The 20,637-nt window shown below is 46.2% G+C and overlaps 1 protein-coding gene across 3 annotated transcripts in view; it reads left to right on the forward strand.

Annotated features, from left to right (window-relative positions):
• The window catches only part of LOC141073520 (uncharacterized), an 81,510-nt gene that overhangs the window by 22,199 nt on the left and 38,674 nt on the right, over positions 1 to 20,637 (forward strand). For all 3 annotated transcript variants that reach the window (XM_073560789.1, XM_073560793.1, XM_073560798.1), the window contains exons 2-5: positions 4,727 to 4,870; positions 4,992 to 5,171; positions 5,246 to 5,369; positions 5,453 to 5,547. In XM_073560789.1, coding sequence (XP_073416890.1) covers positions 4,799 to 4,870; positions 4,992 to 5,171; positions 5,246 to 5,369; positions 5,453 to 5,547 — 471 coding nt within the window. In that variant the 5' untranslated portion in view covers positions 4,727 to 4,798. The remainder of the gene's footprint in view (positions 1 to 4,726; positions 4,871 to 4,991; positions 5,172 to 5,245; positions 5,370 to 5,452; positions 5,548 to 20,637) is intronic.

The raw sequence follows: 20,637 nt of genomic DNA on the forward strand, positions 1-20,637 counted from the left end.
AAGCCACGGGGGAGCTGGGAGCAGGAGTGATCATCAGTAGGTGTATATAGTGAATGGGGGTGAGTGCAGGCACATGTAATATGCACCGCTCCCCTGTCTACCAACTCGGTGCTGTTTCAGCACCGGGGTGATGGACAGCGGGTGCAGTGAATATTACATGAGGCTAATGAGCGGGAGCACAGGACCTCCCGCTGTCTCTGCAGCCCCCATCCAGCCCACCCCAGCCCCCTGACTCCACGCCAGAGCCGCCCCCCCACTCTAGCACAGCAGCACACAGATTCGCTTTATAAGATGCACCCCCCACTTTCCCCCAAAATGTGGGGGAACAAGTGCGTCTTATAAAGCTAAAAATACGGTATACTGTACAGCGAGCTTTGGTGCGTTTGGATTATGGTTTGGGAGAAAAACTGTTGGATTGGAGTTATGAGAGGATATCCTCCTTGGAAAAGACACTGGGGAGTTGCAGTGTCATTTTGTGGGAGCAGCCACTTGACTACAGGCCCTTCAAGCACCACGACATCTGGACCTCACTGGGGAGCAATCTGTTTGGCCAGAAGGTCCATGGGCCTCACACTCTTCTGAAAGAACAATTGGAGGGAGATGTCGCAGACATTGGAACGTCCATCATTCCCTATATTGTAGAGCTCAGAGATGATCTCGCCCAGCTAGCTACCGTGGCTAATGAACATCAGCAAGTGGCCCAGTCCAGTCAAAAAATGACCGTATCGCCAGGACCCGGGAATTTATGGAAGGACAAGTGCTTATAATTATTGCAATCCCCTGCCACTGTACAAGGAACTATAAACAGTGGAGGAAAGTGACCTAAAGTGAGCAGGCCAGAAGTCTGTGTAGACCTCATGGTGTGCTCACTTATTAAGATGGGGGAGAGGTTGTGATGGTGGGATATGATATGTGGGTATAATTTTGTTTGTATTAATATTTTACTGATTTTCATTGTGTTCTCGTGTAGGATGAGTTATTTGCTAATGGATGAATGGCTGTTGTTGCCATCTGATATCAGCCCTCCACAATACTGTATTGCTTGCCCATATGCTTATGGCATATTGACCTAGCTTGGTGAAGCAATGATCCTCTGCGACCTTCTCCACCTCCCCTGATCTTTGAATGAGGAGGGAGACTTAAAATATCAGTGAGGTGAGACACAATCTCAGATCCTGTGTGGAACTAGGATGTGATCACAGCACTTCACAAAGGAAGAATAGTATATGGACTATGTTATCCTCTGTCTGCTGGATTGTTGGCCTCCATTTCCCAGGGCTTTATCCTGTACCGAACTGAATTCTGCTTCTGGATTATCTTATCCTTTGAGTATTGAATTGAATATGGACCTTTCGTATTTTTGCCTAAATAAAGGTATTGGAAATGTTCACTCTTCTCTTGCTATGTTGATTGTGTGGCACTGGAGAAGGACCCAGTGACAAAGGACATAGAAAATCAGAGCTTCAGCAATACCGGAGTGCTGATATAATCTACCGTGCACACATATGTTGGGTCTACGAAGGGAAATACACCCAGATTGACCCCTTGAATGCCCCCATATCTAGGTGAATAGAAAGGAAAAAAAAAAAATTTGGCGCCAATGAGTTTTTGAGTTTTTTTTTTTGTTTTTTTTTGTTTGACCTTTGTTGATGTCATTTAACCCTGCATTGGCGCCAATTTTTTTTTTTTTTTCTCTATAAGAATGTTTCATTATCTTTCAATGTAATCTGCCCTGATGAAGTGAGCCAGTAGGCTCAGGAAACGCGTTGGCTGAATAAAGAACTTTGTACTCCACCAGAAGCAAGCGCAGTCCTCATTGCACTTTCACGCCATATCTAGGTGATGAGTGCTAAAATTGTGTGATAATTGCTGCACTCACTCTTGGATAAGGGTCATCACCTCCACATTGATAGCTTTTACACAAGCATCCTGCTCTTAAAGAACCTCTCTATCAGAGATACAGAGGTACAGTTGTATTTGGCATCGTGCAAAAGAGTCAGAGAGGTCTCCCTAAGCCACTAATTGGACAACTGCTGAGAAAAGGCAAAATCGGCCCATTGCTGCGACAACATGCTGGTGATCAAGTATAAGGACAAGAGGATGTCCTTCTCTTGACCACCATACAACGTGACAACAGCTCCCTTGTCACTGTCCGAAGTATAAAACACAAGTCCCAAAGCCAGATTGTATCCTAGATTATAATAAGTACATGGATGGGTGTAGATGTCTCTGATCAGGTCCTCAAACCATACAGTGCTATGTGAAAAGCTAAAATATGGTACAAAAAATTGGCCATGCACATTGTACAGATGGCACTGTATAAAGCTTTTGTGCTGTTTCGATTTGTAGTCAATATGGGATCTTCCTTTAGTTTCAGTGGGTAGTCATCAAGGCCCTATTGTTTGGCATTCAGGATGGTGATGGTCCCGGTACTTCTGAAACTGATCGTACCCGTATTGTGCCAGCTCCACATTTTCCTGGAGAAGTTCCCTAAATGGGGAAGTACACAAAAAAGGTGCAGAGTATGCTCCAAGAGGGGAATATGAAAAGACCTAGTTTACCATTGTGAAATGAGAAAACTGGCCTTTACGTTAAGCATTGCTTTCATGTGTATTACACGTCCACAAATTAATAAAAATTGTTTTTACCCTGTTGGCATAGCACTTTTTTATAATGTGATATATTCCACACAACTTACACATACCTCCACATTGTAAACTCATTCACCAGTAAAACCAAAAGCATTATAGTCATTACTACAAAAATATGCTTCTAGATAAACTCCTTGAGGAGTGTAGTGTCCAAAATTGGGTTGTTTGTGTGTGGTTTCCACTGTTTAGGCACATCAGAGGCTCTCCAAACGTGACATGGAGCACGCAGACCATGCCATCAAAGTCTGCCCTCCAAACCATCTGTACTTTTCTCTCAGTCCTGCCGTGCGCTAAAATGCCGTAGTTGTTTTTCCCCCTCATATGGTGTATCTGTGTACTCGAGGGAATTTGCACAACAACTTTGGAGTCTATTTTGTCCTTTTACCCTTGTCAAACTATAATTGGGGCTGAAAGAACACTCTTGTGGAAAAAATGTCTTATTTTTTATTTTCACGGCTCAGCGTTATAAATTTATGTTAAGCACCTGGGGGTTTACGATTCTTGCCACATATCTAGATAAGTTCCTTAGGGGGGTTTCTAGTTTCCAAAATAGGGTCAGATGTGGTGGGTTTCCACTGTTTAGGCACATCAAGGGCTCTCCAAAAGCGATGTAGGGTCCACTTTTGATTCCAGTCATTTGCATTCAAAAAGTAAAACTGTTCTTTCCCTTCCGATCCCTGCCGTGTGCCTAAACAGTAGTTTTCCCCAACATATTGGGCCATATCTGCATACCCAGGAAAATTGCAAAACTAATTTGGGCTCCATTTTCTCCTAATAACCTTGTGAAAAAAAGGTAAAATGTTAATTTTTTTCCTTCCACATAGCTTTAATTCCTGGGAAGCACCTGAATGATTAAACTTCTTGAACCCGGCATCCTGGATTGCGCCGGCTGAACAGCTGATTGCCGCCGCAGCTGCATGTGTCGTAGCTGTGTCAATGTCACAGCACATACATGGAGAGCCCAACACACAGGTACTCCATGCATGTGCTGTGACACAGCCGCGATACATGCAGCTGCGGGTGCGATCAGCTGTTCTGCTGGCGCGATCCAGGAAGCCGGGATCCCGCTGTAGCTAATTCGGCAAGTGCTATAGCTTGCCGAATAAGCAGGGAACCGAAGATATTCGCTGAACTCTAGTTTTGAGCACCTTGTCACTTTTGGGTATATTCTGTCATATAGGACCTTCAAAGTCAATTCAAATAAATTTTGCTTGAAAAATGAGAACTTGCTGGTCAACTTTTAACCCTTCTAGCTTCCTAACAAAAAAATGATGTTTCAAAAATTGTGCTGATGTAAAGTAGATATGGGAAGTGTTATATATTAACTATTTTGCGTGACATAACTGTATGGTTTAAGGGCATAAAGATGAAAAGTTGTGAAGTTTTTGCCAAATTTCTGATATTTTCCCCAAAAAATATCAAACAAATTTTACCACTATCATGAAGTACAATATGTCACTGGAAAACATTCTCAGAATCACTAGGAACTGTTGAAGCGTTCGAGAGTTATTACCACATAAAATGACACGGGTCAGAATTGAAAAATTGGCCTGTTCATGAATAAAAAAACAGGCTTGGGTGAAAAGGGACTAATGAATTGTATCTCATAGTTTTGGTTTTTTTTTCTTTCACTAATTGGAATCATTATTTCTGCCCTGACACCTCTATCCCCTTCTCGGTTTCCTTGATTTATGCAGGGCCTCTCTGGGACAGTCATTTATTGGGTTATTTTCTGTAGGTTATATTAATGTTTTGTCATTATCTTTTACTGACGTCCTCGGTTCTGCCGTCCCGATCTCTGTGGATGTTCCCTGCACTTTATAACTTTGTCTTGTTTTCATGGGATATTTAATAAAGATTCAGATAATTTAGATTTTTCTTTTCAGATTTGTTCTGTGTTTTTGGTGCTGGATTGGAGATATTCTTTGATAAATCTCTGTAATTTACTATAACTGGATTGTGTCTTGTACCGGGGCGATGACTGGATGTAATGACCATATGAAGCCGGTAACAGCTCCAGAGATTTCTTACATGGAATCTTTATGATGTTTCATCGTCATCTTCTCCTCATACAGGTCTCTACAATATCGGATCCTCTCAGTGGAGATCTTCTATATAAGAGAATTCTCCTAAGTGACCCTACAAGGATGGATAGGGACAAGATGGCGGAGAGGATATTACACCTCACCCTAGAGATCCTTTTCCGGCTTACTGGAGAGGTGAGAGATTCTGATGACGTCACATTACATCATTATTATCTATGGGAATAACAGAACTGGAGAGGTGAGGACTCTGGAAATGTCTGTAGTGAGATTTATTCATGTGTCTCTCCATAACCAGGATTACACAGTAGTGAAGAAGACCTCTAGGGAACGCTGTCAGGGCCCTGTGTCTGAGGGATGGGGAAGACTCATGAGCCCAATCACGGGGCCTCCACCTCACCCCCTGATACATGAGGACATCAATGACCAGAAGACCCTAGAACTCACCAACAGGATGATTGAGCTGCTGACTGGAGAGGTGACACTGCTCGGACATTATATAGTAATACCATGAAGGGATCTGGGGAATAATGGTATCATTGTATGTGTCAGGTTCCTATAAGGTGTCAGGATGTCACCGTTTATTTCTCCATGGAGGAGTGGGAGTATTTAGAAGGACACAAATATCTGTACAAGGACGTCACGATGGAAGTTCCCCAGCCCCTCACACCAACAGGTAATAGACAGGACTAAATACACACGGCCTATAATTATCTGGATTTAAAGAATTATTTCAGTCCTTGTATGTGTTTCCTCCAGTTCTATCCAGTGAGAGGACAACACTAGAGAGATATCTCCGTCCTCTTCCATACAACTGTGAACAAGAAGATCCCAATGTTCTTCAGGATTATCAGGTAGATGGAGGGAAGGATTCACAAATTCTCCCCTATGATGTGTAGAAGGCTGTGAAGGTCTTGTGCTCAGTCTTGTTTTATCTACCAGTATAAGGGAAGAGTGATATGGCTGTCTAAATCAAACGGGGATAGCTTTACAATGCTTTAACTGGCCAATGGTGTCCTGATCTGAAAATGACAGCTGTCAAGCTCGGGTAGGGAGAGCCAATGGCCAGTCCAAGCATTGCGATGGCATCCCTGTCCGAGTTATACATCTGTCTGATTCTTCCCTTAGTCTGAGCGGCCAATTCATTAGAGACACAAATTCCAAACGGGCATTCTCCTCAATCGTGCCCCCAGAAACCCACACAAGCATTACCACAGCATTGCATGTTCCCAATATCCCACACAGAGGCCCTCCCAGCATCATGAGACTCCCCCCAGAATCATAACCATGCATGAGCCACAAAACTCATCCAGCATCTTATACCCCCCAAAACACACACAGGCATACTACCCGGTATCCCACCAACATAGCATGCTATCAAAATCCCACACAGAAGTCCCCCCCAGCACCCTACACCCCCTGAATTCCACACATGCATTCCTCCATCATTGCATGCCCTCTAGATTCCATGCAGGCATTCTCCCACAAAATCTTCAATGCTTTGAGGACACCACACTATACCCCTTTGCATCTGCAGCTTCTCATTGATGTAGAAAATGAGCACTGAAGATGGAGCCCGCTACCCACAGCTTTCCAGTATGATTAGTGGCACGCTGTGCTCCTGAGGAAGCCAGAACACACCCACAACACGAGATGGAAACGAGGTCATACCTGGCAGGAGTCCAATCATTCTAGCATCTACCAGTAGGAGAAGTCTGCACTGGTGACGTAATGAGGGAGCAGGGACTCTGATAGAGGAAATATGATTCAGTCCTGGGGGCTAAAGCAGTAGGACTCTGTCACGCTCGCGCCTTGGCTGACTGGAACAAATTCTTCCAGATGCTCATACTGGCAGAGAGAGTCCCTCATGCTCTGCAAGCAGAAGGACATGGGACTCAGCGGGGACCATGGCCTGAGCAAACTGTCACGCTCGCGCCTTGGCTGACTGGCGCGAGCCGGGGGGTTGTGGGCCCACTGTGCCACAAACCAGACTACCCTGGAAGGGGCGTGACTACGACAGCTACCTCGGTCTTCACTGGAGCCTCTGATGGTGAGGTCAGGCTTGTGCGGCAGATAGCTGTTGGGTGCCACTCCAGGGTGGTGTCTGGCTGTGGCTGCTGATCCCACTCGGGGACAAGTCACTTGGACAGGTGTGATTAACAGGCAGGCTGAGACACTGGGCAAGCAGGCACAGCTTGGTACACTGGCAGGCAGACACGGCTTGGAGACAAAGGACAGGCGGGCACGGCTTGGAGACACAGGACAGACTGGCGTGGTAAGAGAAGGGACAGGTAAGGACCTGTTCACACAGGAGGTGTAGGCAGGAAGGAGTGGTGTATGTTGGAACAGGATTTGGACCTGTTCACACAGGAGGTGCAGGTACAGGTACAGATATAGGCTGGAGTGTGGAGCAGGCTGGGCTGCAAGGGGCCGTGCAGGCAGAGCGGCTAGGGAGCCATGCAGGCAGAGCAGCTAGGGAGCCGAACAGGCAGAGCAGCTAGGGAGCCGAGCAGGCAAAGCGGCTAAGGAGCCGTGCAGGCAGAGCGGCTAGGGAGCCGTGCAGGCAGAGCGGCTAAAGAGCCGTGCAGGCAGAGCGGCTAGAGAGCCGTGCAGGCAGAGCTGCAAGGGAACAGAGCAGGCAGAGCTGCAAGAGAGCAGAGCCTCAGATAGGGAGGACACAAGGAAAGACACAGCAGAGAAGGGACCACAGACAAGGAGACTGACAGACAGAGGTAAGACTGAGTTCAGACAGAGACACAAGGACCAGGATATTCTGCCTCCTGGCAGGCGGACAGAGAACAGACAAGGCACTGGGAACAAGACTCAAGGGCCAGGATATTCTGCTTCCTGGCAGGCGGACAGAGAAATGCTAGGCAAGGTACCAAGACACAGGAATATGCAGTAAGAGCCTTCAGAGAAGGCAAGACATAGGACAGGGCCTGGCTAGCTCAGCAGCAAGGAGCTAACTGAGTTTAGACATTGCTCAGGCAATGTTTCAGTGGCTGTGGCAGGGTTAAATAGTCCAGGGCTCTAGGTAATTGGTCAGGGACCCATTACACAGGTGCACCCTGACTGCATAAGAACCAGAGAGTTCAGGCGCCGCCCCCCCCTATACACACAGTCTGGAAACATGGAGAGCAGAGGCACAGAGCTGGCAACAGACAGAATTCACAGCATGGCTTGAAGCAGAAAGTAAGTTGGTGTGCGGGGGATGGGAGGCCATGCAGTGATGCCAGCAGGGTTGTTACAGTACCCCCCCTTTACGACCCCTCTTCCTCAAGCCTGCCAGAATGACCTGAAGAAGGGGTATGGGACCACACACAGTCCAGGTTGACACGACATCCTTCAGGTAGGGTGGAATATGTGTGCCATTAGGAATCCCGGAGTGCCAAGCTTCTTGGTGCCCGATGGAGTCAGCTTCCAACACAGAGGGTATAAGGACTTGGATTTCTTTCTCCTGGGTGGCAGAAAGCAGGGACCTGGAAGCCTCAGACTTGACCCCTACATCAGCCGGCCAGCTGGAAACAGAAGAGACCTTCACTGAGTCCAACTTCAGCCCGATATCCCAAGAAAATTTGACCTCCTCCTTAGGATCAGGAGGAAGCATCTCTGCCCAGGTATCTTCACCAACTAGCCAAATGGAAGCTGGAGGCATACATACAGGGAGCCACTTCAGCCTGTTACCCTGAAAAAACTGTTCCTCTTCCAGGTTGGTGAGAAATGGAGATACGTGGGTCACTGTTCCAACCTTTTCACCCACCTGCCAAATGGAAGCTGGAGGCATACATACAGGATCCATCTTCTGCCCATGGCCTAAAGAAAAATTTTCAAGCGACAGGGATGCTTCTGGGAACTGGTCACAGGAGGTGTGTGGAGAAGGCGCCACTGCTTCCTTTTCTTCAGTGACATCAGCACACCATGGCCCAATAGCCAGCAGAACAGATGGGGAAGGTAACACTGTAGCCTGACCTTGTAACATTGGAACTAGATACCTTTGGTGAGTAAGTAGCTCCAAGTGCGGCACCACACTGGGTCTTCGGACCGGAACGGGCAGTAGAGTATCCGGCTCAGAAGGACCGATGGGCAAACTGGTCAGCAAGTGTAAAATAAACTTCTCCAAATATAATGCTCCGATTTGGAGCTGTAGCTGTCCCTTCGACACTCGACTGTTCATAAGTAGGGCACAACCATCACCAAACACCGTCACCGGATTCTGGAGCTGTGGAACAGGAACCCTACACAGACTCCGTCTGGCTTGCAGCTTTAACACATCTGCAGGGCCGAAGCTCCCACAAGGCACACGAACAGTCACCGATCTTAGTGAGGAGGAGGGACCCTTACCAAGGGCAGCCTCTCCCACTGACCCAAGGTTTTGGAGCTTGCGCTCCCTCGGACAGAAGCCGTCCGGGTGTTCCACACAACCGCAGCAATACTGTATGCCCATCTTACGACTGGTTTCAGGCTGCTGCTTTGCCAGCCCACTCTTAAGAGTCTTCTTGGGTTCAACTCGAGTCGCTGCTTTAACAGGTGGAGGAACTAGAGGGTTTCGGACGGCGGTCACGGTCTGACGAGGCGGTTTCTTCACTGGTCTCGCCCTTCTGGCGCGCGCCTCTCAGATCTGGAAAGGGAAGACTTGGCAGACGTAGCTGGACTGGGTACTTCAAAGGCTTTACGGAAGGCCACTAGGAAGGCTTCTAGGTCCATGATGATAGGATCCCCTGCTTCCCAGAGGGGACAGATCCACATCAAAGCTTCTCCCGCTAAGTAGGACATTATATATCCCACTTTGACCCAATCAGAGGGGAAACAGGCTGAATTCCACTCAATGTACCTCAGGCACTGCTCCAGGAACCCTTGGCACTCCTTAGGATCTCCATAGAACCTTGGAGGATCTTCAGGGTCAAGCCTCTCATAAGCCAGGAGCTGGTTGTAGATGGCATTGGAGACAATGATGGGTTCAGAAGTCTCAACAATCAGAACCACACAGGGCGGAACAAATTCTTCCAGATGCTCATACTGGCAGAGAGAAAGTCCCTCATGCTCTGCAAGCAGAAGGACATGGGACTCAGCGGGGACCATGGCCTGAGCAAACTGTCACGCTCGCACCTTGGCTGACTGGCGCGAGCAGGGGGGTTGTGGCCCCACTGTGCCACAAACCAGACTACCCTGGAAGAGGCGTGACAACGACAGCTACCTCGGTCTTCACTGGAGCCTCTGATGGTGAGGTCAGGCTTGTGCGGCAGATAGCTGTCGGGTGCCACTCCAGGGTGGTGTCTGGCTGTGGCTGCTGATCCCACTCGGGGACAAGTCACTTGGACAGGTGCGACTAACAGGCAGGCTGAGACACTGGGCAAGCAGGCACGGCTTGGTACACTGGCAGGCAGGCACGGCTTGGAGACACAGGACAGGCGGGCACAGCTTGGAGACACAGGACAGGCGGGCACGGCTTGGAGACACAGGACAGACTGGCGTGGTATGAGAAGGGACAGGTAAGGACCTGTTCACACAGGAGGTGTAGGCAGGAAGGAGTGGTGTATGTTGGAACAGGATTTGGACCTGTTCACACAGGAGGTGCAGGTACAGATATAGGCTGGAGTGTGGAGTAGGCAGAGCAGGCTGGGCTGCTAGGGAGCCGTGCAGGCAGAGCGGCCAGAGAGCCGTGCAGGCAGAGCGGCTAGGGAGCCGAGCAGGCAGAGCAGCTAGGGAGCCGAGCAGGCAGAGCTGCTAGGGAGCCGAACAGGCAGAGCGGCTAGGGAGCCGAACAGGCAGAGCGGCTAGGTAGCCGAACAGGCAGAGCGGCTAGGTAGCCGAACAGGCAGAGCAGCTAGGGAGCCGAGCAGGCAGAGCGGCTAAGGAGCCGTGCAGGCAGAGCGGCTAGGAAGCCGTGCAGGCAGAGCGGCTAGGGAGCCGTGCAGGCAGAGCGGCTAGGGAGCCGTGCAGGCAGAGCGGCTAGGGAGCCGTGCAGGCAGAGCGGCTAGAGAGCCGTGCAGGCAGAGCGGCAGGGGAGCCGAGCAGGCAGAGCTGCAAGAGAGCAGACCTGCAAGGGAACACAGCAGGCAGAGCTGCAAGAGAGCAGAGCCTCAGGGAGGACACAAGGAAAGACACAGCAGAGAAGGGACCACAGACAAGGAGACTGACAGACAGAGGTAAGACTGAGTTCAGACAGAGACACAAGGACCAGGATATTCTGCCTCCTGGCAGGCGGACAGAGAACAGACAAGGCACTGGGAACAAGACTCAAGGGCCAGGATATTCTGCCTCCTGGCAGGCGGACAGAGAAATGCTAGGCAAGGTACCAAGACACAGGAATATGCAGTAAGAGCCTTCAGAGAAGGCAAGACATAGGACAGGGCCTGGCTAGCTCAGCAGCAAGGAGCTAACTGAGTTTAGACATTGCTCAGGCAATGTTTCAGTGGCTGTGGCAGGGTTAAATAGTCCAGGGCTCTAGGTAATTGGTCAGGGACCCATTACACAGGTGCACCCTGACTGCATAAGAACCAGAGAGTTCAGGCGCCACCCCCCCCCCATACACACAGTCTGGAAACATGGAGAGCAGAGGCACAGAGCTGGCAACAGGCAGAATTCACAGCATGGCTTGAAGCAGAAAGTAAGTTGGTGTGCAGGGGATAGGAGGCCATGCAGTGATGCCAGCAGGGTTGTTACACTCTGCCCATTCCCTCACAGGGATTTTTTTTATAGAAGAACTCCCTGGTGCTAGTGTTAATTCTCTATCATCCATGACGATATTACAGAGAAAGTGGATCCACTCTTCAATGACAGAATGATAATCAATGTGAAGAGCCTGAACAAATTCCAAGCATTCAAAATGGAATCCATAAGTTCATCCAAAAAGGTGCTTTTCTCAGGTTGCTATATGATAGTACTCGTCCATTAGATCTAGAACAATCATGTTCCGATTCATGTGAGGTACCAAAAGTTTATCAGAGTTACTTTAGTCATAAAATGGAAAATCAAACATTTTCAGTTCAGAGCCCTCCCTTTCAGATTGTCAGTAGCCCCTTCAGTTTTCATGAAGATAATAGCAGAAGTGACAGATCAACTTCGGGAAAAGGACTCTCCAGTAATTCCACATTTGGATGAATTTTTGATTTTAGGCAGATCAATGCATTACTGCAGCTCCCAATTAAAGCAAGTCAGCACTACCTTGAAAGTCTTAGGTTGGTTATTAAACCTGAAGAAGTCAAGGTTAATACCCCTAGCAGTGCAAGTCTTTTTAGGCCTTTTACTAGACTTGGTAAATCAGAAATGCTCTCTCCCAGAAGAGAAAAAGGAGAAAATATGCAACCATGTTTCAGGCGGTAAAACGTCCTAGTATAATTCTCAGGAAAGCTATGTCATTGCTGGGTTATTTGACCTATTGTATCCTGGCAGTACTATGGGGCCGGATAAACACCAGGGTTTTATAGCGGGATGTTCTCGCAGACGAATATGCACTAAAAGAACAGCTGGAGGGAACATTAACACTCTCTCCAACAATCTGTCAAGTGTAGTACCTTGGGTAAAACAAATATTGTGGGTGATTACTACAGATGGATGCCCAAAGGGATGTGGTGCCGATTTTAGATTTTCACCTTGTTCAGTGAAAATGGACAAGAGAAAAGAAGTAAGGTTTCTCAAACATAAGAGGTCTACTGGTAGTGGAGCATGCCATGAAATACCTCCTTTGATCCTTACAGGGGCATTATGTGAGAGTCCTTTCAGACAACCAGTTGACAGTGACCTATGTTAGCCATCAGGGAGGAACCCAGTCCAATTCTCTAATGGAAGTGACCTATCTGATTTTTCAGATGGCAGAAAATTATCTCCTCTCTCTAAGAGCTTTTCACATAAATGGGAAAGAAAACTATAAAGTGGACTTCTTAAGCCACAATAGGCTCTGAACCAGATATTCTTTAATCAGATTGCAGACCGGTGGGGGCTGCCAGATATAGTTCTATTTGAGAACAGAGAAAACATGAAAGTAGAGAAGTTCAAATTATGTTCTTTGGATCCCAGAGAGAATCATCAGATGGAACTTCAATCTAGCTTATGCTTTTCCACCAGTGATGTTAATACAAGCAGTCCTGTGAAAAGTCAGAGAGGATCATGCAAGAATCACCTTCGTAGCTCCCTTTTGACCCAAGAGGCCATGGTTTTCTTAAATGAGGCTAATGTCAATCATGGAGCCATGAATACTACCAGAAGTTCCAGATCTACTCTCCCATGGCCCGGTTTGGCATCCTCAAGCATCCGGTCTTCATTTGACAGCATGGACCTTGAGAAGTCACTTTTGAGAGAGAGGATTTTTTTCAAACCTGGTCTTCACCTTGCTCCGGAGTAGAAAGTCAGTCAGTACGAAAATTTATGGTAGGATCTGGAGGAAATTTCTAACCACCTCAGGGGCAGGTCTAATGGACAGGTGCCCTTCAATACTGTTTGCCTGATGCTCTGTTCTCTGACACGATGGACACCTGACCCTGCTGTCACCTGAACGCAGCATCATCTACCCAATCACCTGACCGTTGCGTCACCTGCTAAGTCCTTCTATTGGCTTTTTCATGTGGGCGCATATCTGTGCCATGATTTCCTTCAGTAGACTATCTTATTACAGATCAATATGCTCTTTTGCGCATATGTCGGCGAGTACACAGCACCAACACTGTCTCTCCATTCTAAGTGAGTTTTTCTTACTACTTGATATTTGCATTGAAATCACCTGCTGTCACCTTATGCACCTTTTCTATTGGCTACTTGTGTTATGGAAATTTGGATGGATAGATCCAAATTAAAACAGTGTTTCGAGCGCTCAAAGAAATGAAGATGCTATACATGGTTAATACCAGCATAACATTCCACCAGAACTCTGGAGGTTTATTGCACGTACATAGTTTTATAATTACGTATAGAAAGGAGTGGTTAGCAAATTAACATAAGGCTGAACTTCTATCTTATTGGCTGCTTTGAGTATATGATCATATATGGAAATGTCTAACAAAAGTGTGATTCAGCAATGCATGATTTACTGTAAACATTTTCCTGACAATTCAGCAAGATGGAGACATCAGTTTGAACATCTGTTCCTACTTCCTCTTTTCTCATGTCTAGCAAATATATCACAAGACAATCCTGGTTTGAGCTAGCTAGCTCACGAGGTCACTGGGTCATTCTGAGCAATTGATTATAGAGTTCATGTTAGCTGTGATTATATATATATATATATATATATATATATATATATATATATATATATATATATACACAGTGGGGCAAAAAAGTATTTAGTCAGTCAGCAATAGTGCAAGTTCCACCACTTAAAAAGATGAGAGGCGTCTGTAATTTACATCATAGGTAGACCTCAACTATGGGAGACAAACTGAGAAAAAAAAATCCAGAAAATCACATTGTCTGTTTTTTTTTTTCATTTTATTTGCATATTATGGTGGAAAATAAGTATTTGGTCAGAAACAAAATTTCATCTCAATACTTTGTGATATATCCTTTGTTGGCAATGACAGAGGTCAAACGTTTTCTGTAAGTCTTCACAAGGTTGCCACACACTGTTGTTGGTATGTTGGCCCATTCCTCCATGCAGATCTCCTCTAGAGCAGTGATGTTTTTGGCTTTTCGCTTGGCAACACGGACTTTCAACTCCCTCCAAAGGTTTTCTATAGGGTTGAGATCTGGAGACTGGCTAGGCCACTCCAGGACCTTGAAATGCTTCTTACGAAGCCACTCCTTCGTTGCCCTGGCGGTGTGCTTTGGATCATTGTCATGTTGAAAGACCCAGCCACATTTCATCTTCAATGCCCTTGCTGATGGAAGGAGGTTTGCACTCAAAATCTCACGATACATGGCCCCATTCATTCTTTCATGTACCCGGATCAGTCGTCCTGGCCCCTTTGCAGAGAAACAGCCCCAAAGCATGATGTTTCCACCACCATGCTTTACAGTAGGTATGGTGTTTGATGGATGCAACTCAGTATTCTTTTTCCTCCAAACACGACAAGTTGTGTTTCTACCAAACAGTTCCAGTTTGGTTTCATCAGACCATAGGACATTCTCCCAAAACTCCTCTGGATCATCCAAATGCTCTCTAGCAAACGTCAGACGGGCCCGGACATGTACAGGCTTAAGCAGTGGGACACGTCTGGCACTGCAGGATCTGAGTCCATGGTGGCGTAGTGTGTTACTTATGGTAGGCCTTGTTACATTGGTCCCAGCTCTCTGCAGTTCATTCACTAGGTCCCCCCGCGTGGTTCTGGGATTTTTGCTCACCGTTCTTGTGATCATTCTGACCCCACGGGGTGGGATTTTGCGTGGAGCACCAGATCGAGGGAGATTATCAGTGGTCTTGTATGTCTTCCATTTTCTAATTATTGCTCCCACAGTTGATTTCTTCACTCCAAGCTGGTTGGCTATTGCAGATTCAGTCTTCCCAGCCTGGTGCAGGGCTACAATTTTGTTTCTGGTGTCCTTTGACAGCTCTTTGGTCTTCACCATAGTGGAGTTTGGAGTCAGACTGTTTGAGGGTGTGCACAGGTGTCTTTTTATACTGATAACAAGTTTAAACAGGTACCATTACTACAGGTAATGAGTGGAGGAAAGAGGAGACTCTTAAAGAAGAAGTTACAGGTCTGTGAGAGCCAGAAATCTTGATTGCTTGTTTCTGACCAAATACTTATTTTCCACCATAATATGCAAATAAAATGAAAAAAAAAACAGACAATGTGATTTTCTGGATTTTTTTTTCTCAGTTTGTCTCCCATAGTTGAGGTCTACCTATGATGTAAATTACAGACGCCTCTCATCTTTTTAAGTGGTGGAACTTGCACTATTGCTGACTGACTAAATACTTTTTTGCCCCACTGTATATATATATATATATATATATCAGTATATAGCCATGTGCAGGCAAGTGAGATCTATATGAAATACATATATATTTCCATCACGCTTGCAATTTAAATGTTTGGCTAAGCTCCTCACGCCTCTCCCCTCCCCACACATCCCTACCCCTATCCTCTCCCTACCAACCACCCCTGACAAAGCATTTTTTTTTTTTTTTTTAAATTCGTTTATTGAACAAAAAGAATGCATAACATACATATTGGCTTATGATAATAAGATACACAGATAGCCCTTCAAATATACAGAAAGAGTAGCCGGTTATACATTGTGAAGTATGTATATCAGTTGAGTTACACAAGCTTTTATCGTATTGTCATTCAGATAATAAAGAAAATTCCTAAACTACAACTACATCAACTGGTGCCTACTTCGCAGCCTAGTATCCTAAATCATTGTATCTCACATATGGTGTCTCAATTTTGCAAAGTTAGGTGAGAGGAATTCCACCTCTCCCAGATCTTCTCAAACTTGCCCGGGCATCCCCTATTTTGATATAGTGTACGTTCGTATGGAACAATCGAGTTCACCAGGTCAATCCACATTCTAAGGCTGTGTGCACACGCTGTGGATTAGGTGCGGATTCATCCGCGCGGATTTTGTAAAATCCGCAAGTGAAACCGCAGGTCAAAAGACCTGCGGTTTTACCTGCGGATTGCTCTGCGGTTTGGCCCTGCGGTTTTTCATCTCCTCAATGGAGGAGATGGCAAACCGCAGGGGAATCCGCAGAAAGAATTGACATGTCAATTCTTTCTGCGGATTGAAAACCGCAGATAATCCGCGTGGAAAATTCCGCACCGTCTCCACTGCGGTTTTTGATTCCCATAGGGAATCATTGTACTGTACACCGCAGCAAAAACTGCTGCGGGTCCGCAGCGGCCAAAACCGCTGCGGAACCGCAGCAAAATCCGCAGCGTGTGCACACAGCCTAAGAGAGGGACACGAACCCCCCATCCACCGTAGTGCCAACACCTTCCGCGCCATAGTGTTTCACGCAGAAAAATCCCATCATGATGACCCCAATTCTCCTCATCCCATACCCCAAACAAGCAGACCAGTGGTTCAAGAGGAACTGGGGCCTGCATCAAGGATGACAAAAGCAAGGTCACCTCTTTCCAGTAATGTAAAATAATGGGACATTGCCAGATCATGTGAACAAAATCCGCATCTGGCGAATGACATCGCAGACGGTCTGATGATTGAAGTCGACCCATCTTGAAAAGTCGTGTCGGAGTTAAGTATGATAGATTAATTATATACAGCTTTATCATTTTATTATTAACTAGCTGAAGAGCCCGGCGCTGCCCGGGCATAGTAACTAACTGTGGTTAGTTATAGCAAATTATAATTATCCTCCATCCCATAGTCCCGTGCCCATATACCCATCATACATATCCATGATCCCATAGGCCCGTGCCCATATACCCAAAATACATATCCTCCATCCCATAGTCGAGTGCCCATACACCCATCACACATCCTCCATCCCATAGTCCCATGCCCATATACCCATCATACATATTCTCCATCCCATTGTCCCATGCCCATATACCCATCATACATATTTGCCATCCCATAGTCGAGTGCCCATATACCCATCACACATCCTTCATCTAATAGTCCCATGCCCATATACCCATCATACATATCCTCCATCCCATAGTCCCGTGCCCATATACCCATCATGCATATCCTCCATCCCATAGTCCCGTGCCCATATACCCGTCATACATATCCTCCATCCCATAGTCCAGTGCCCATATACCCATCACACATCCTCCATCCCATAGGCCCGTGCCCATATACCCGTTATACATATCCTCCATCCCATAGTCCAGTGCCCATAAACCCATCACACATCATCCCATAGTCAACCATTATGACATCATAATGAGCGGCGGGGCTTGCAACCTATGATGACATAGCCTAGGACACTCTCGGGGTCCAGACATGTGACTGTGCCAAATTTTGTGGCTGAAGCTGCGACGGTGCAGATGCCATACACACATACATACATACATACTGTACATACATACACACACTTGAGCTTTATATATTAGATAGATGGTGTTACTCCAATCAGAGACTCCAGGATCCCCTCCCACTCCTCTCCCCGAGTATCAGGGATGAGTCCCATTTCCTTTTAATAGAGCTTATAGCAGATTCCGTTCCCACCGACAGCATGTACGTGTATAAAGAGGAGATGAGACCCTGGGGACCCTGCGAATTAAGGATTCCTATCAGAGGCAGAGATGAGATAGTACGGTCCACACCCCTACATCTTATGTGTGATTGAAGAGCCGACCTCAGCTGTAAATAACGGAAAAACTGGGATCTCGGAATATCATATGTAACCTGTAATTGCTCAAAAGACACCAAGGTCTCTGATCATACAAGTCTCCCATCGAGGAGACATTATGTTGCTTTCAAAAATCAGTGGATGGGTGGTTCAGTAGTTCCGGGAAATAATTATTATTCCACATGGGCATTTCAGCTATAAAATCTTTAAACCCAATCGCTTTCTTAATTTGTCTCCATAATAATCGCGCCAGTCGGGGCAAGGGTAGTAGGCGAGGGACATTAGTCCTCTCCAACTCAAGGAAACCTAGTGGGCAATCAGTTCGTGCAGCATGGAGCAGGTGGCCTTCAGAATTGGAGAGGCAATTACCCGGCATCCATTTATTTAAAGCTTTAGCCTGCCGAGCCAAATAGTATTAGAAAAAATCTGGTAACGCCACCCCACCTCCCTTTTTTGGCCTCTGCAGGGTGGTCAATTTGAGTTTGGGCCTAGTTTTCCCCCAGATGAAAGATGTGATCTGAGAATTAAGATTTACAAAGAAGGACTTGGGTACTACTACGGCACTATGCTGAAGGGAGTAGCTGAGCTTGGGGAGTAATATCATTTTAATCAGGTTAATACGTCCGGCCACAGACAGCGGGAGTTTGCTCCAAGTTGTAAATTTCTCTTTAACTAGTTCCAGCAGTGGGTGAATATTGAGTTGTGAGTCAAGCGTATGATTTCGAGATATGTATATACCCAAATATTTAAAACTAGATACAATAGACAGCGAGGAGAGAGCTTCTAGTTGGGGCATGGGAAAGGGGCAACAGAGCGGACTTCTCCCAATTTATATATAGACCTGAGTATTTACTAAATCTATCTATAATGGCAATTACTTGTGGTAGAGTCTCCTCCGCTTCATCCATAAATATCACCATATCGTCAGCATATAGACCAATGGTATCTACCTGACCCGCTATATTTATACCTCTAATGCCAGGGGAAGATACGTATTGCCATTGCCTCAATTGCAAGGGCAAATAGGGCCGGGGAGAGGGGGCACCCCTGACGAGTCCCCCTATGTAATGGAAAAGACTCAGACACAGAGCCATTCACTATGATATAGGCTTTGGGCTTCATATATAGTATTTTGATCCATTTTATAAATTTATCACCAAAGCCATATCATTGTAAGCACGCAGAGAGCAAAGGCCACTCAAGAGAGTCAAAAGCTTTGGCAGCATCTAGCGATGCCAGTGCCCACTTGTTGTCTGGCATTAGGGAGCTATATTGGGCTATTGACTGGACCCGTCTGATGTTAATGGAAGTGCTCTTACCAGGCATAAAGCCTGTTTGATCAGAATGTATAAGGCTCAATATAATCGAATTCAGTCTGGTAGCTAGAATCTTAGTGAAAATTTTATAGTCCACATTTACAAACGAGATAGGGCGGTAGGATCCACATTCAAAGGGGTCCTTTCCCGCCTTTTTAAGTACTATAACATTGGCTTCATAAAAGGATTCAGGCATAGATTTCCCTTCCCAAATTCCACGAAAAACGTTAACCAACGGTGGCAATAATATATCCCAATATTTCCTGTACAATTCAATAGGGAATCCGTCCGGCCCAGGGGCCTTCCCGGAGGCCATGTCCGTTATGGCATTTTCTATCTCCTCCGCAGTAAATTCATCGTCCATAAGGGCTCACTGCTCAGGGTCTAATGTAGGGAATGTCACATCTGACAGATAGTCTAAACACCCCAAGCTGTCACAGTCACTTTTAGATTCATATAATGACCTGTAATAATCATAAAAACAGCCAAGTATTTCTTCGGTTGAAGATACCAATGAATCATCCGGCTTACAAATCTGTAGTATTGTGTTTGAAGTGTTATGTTGGCGTACCAAATAGGCTAAGAGTTTGCTTGCCTGGTTTCCCAGCTCAAAATAAGATTGGCGAGTAAAGAATAGTTTACGCTTGGACTTAGTGTCCGTATACTGAGCATATAAGCTCTGAGCAGCCAACCACTCAGTCCTGTTACCACTAGCTTGGTTAGATATATATTCAGCCTCTGAATCTTTCAATCGCCGCTCCATCTCATCATCCCCCCTTGAGGTTACCCTTTTAATATAAGAAAGGAGGATAAGCAACCCCTCAGATATGCCTTAAGGGCATCCCAAAATAAATTGATATCCTGAGGTTCTGGGTGGGACGAGATGAAACAATGCAATTGATCGATCGTTCTATCTGGAGTCACCATCAGCTTTAACCAAAAAGGATTCAACTTCCAGAACATCCTATTATCTGGTTGCCCATATTTAAGTTTAAGAATAACCGGACTATGGTCTGAAATCCCCCTACTGCCATGTTCTATACCGTCTACCCACATCGCCAGGCCGCTGGATCCGAATATATAGTCTATGCGCGATAGAGATAGCTTAGTGGATGAGTGGCAGGTGTACTCCCTTGATTCAGGGTGACGCATCCTCCATAAATCTAGCCACCCGCTACCCTCCATAAATAGTGACAGTTGTGTCACGTTCAGTGAAGAGACTCCCCCAGAAGTGCCTCCCTCTAATCTCAATTTGTCAAGGTTGGTATTCATGACCATATTGAAGTCCATACAGATAACGTCCGCGTCTGGATAATTTAGGGCAAAGCTCATTGCTTTTTAAAGAATAGACGTATTGGCCAAGGGGGGTTCTAAACACATAGGATTACATATTTCCTGATATTTATCAATGCATGTACAAAAAC

Source organism: Dendrobates tinctorius, unplaced genomic scaffold (assembly GCF_039654945.1).
Source record: "Dendrobates tinctorius isolate UK_male_01 unplaced genomic scaffold, ASM3965494v1 ptg000014l, whole genome shotgun sequence".
NCBI lineage: Eukaryota > Metazoa > Chordata > Amphibia > Anura > Dendrobatidae > Dendrobates > Dendrobates tinctorius.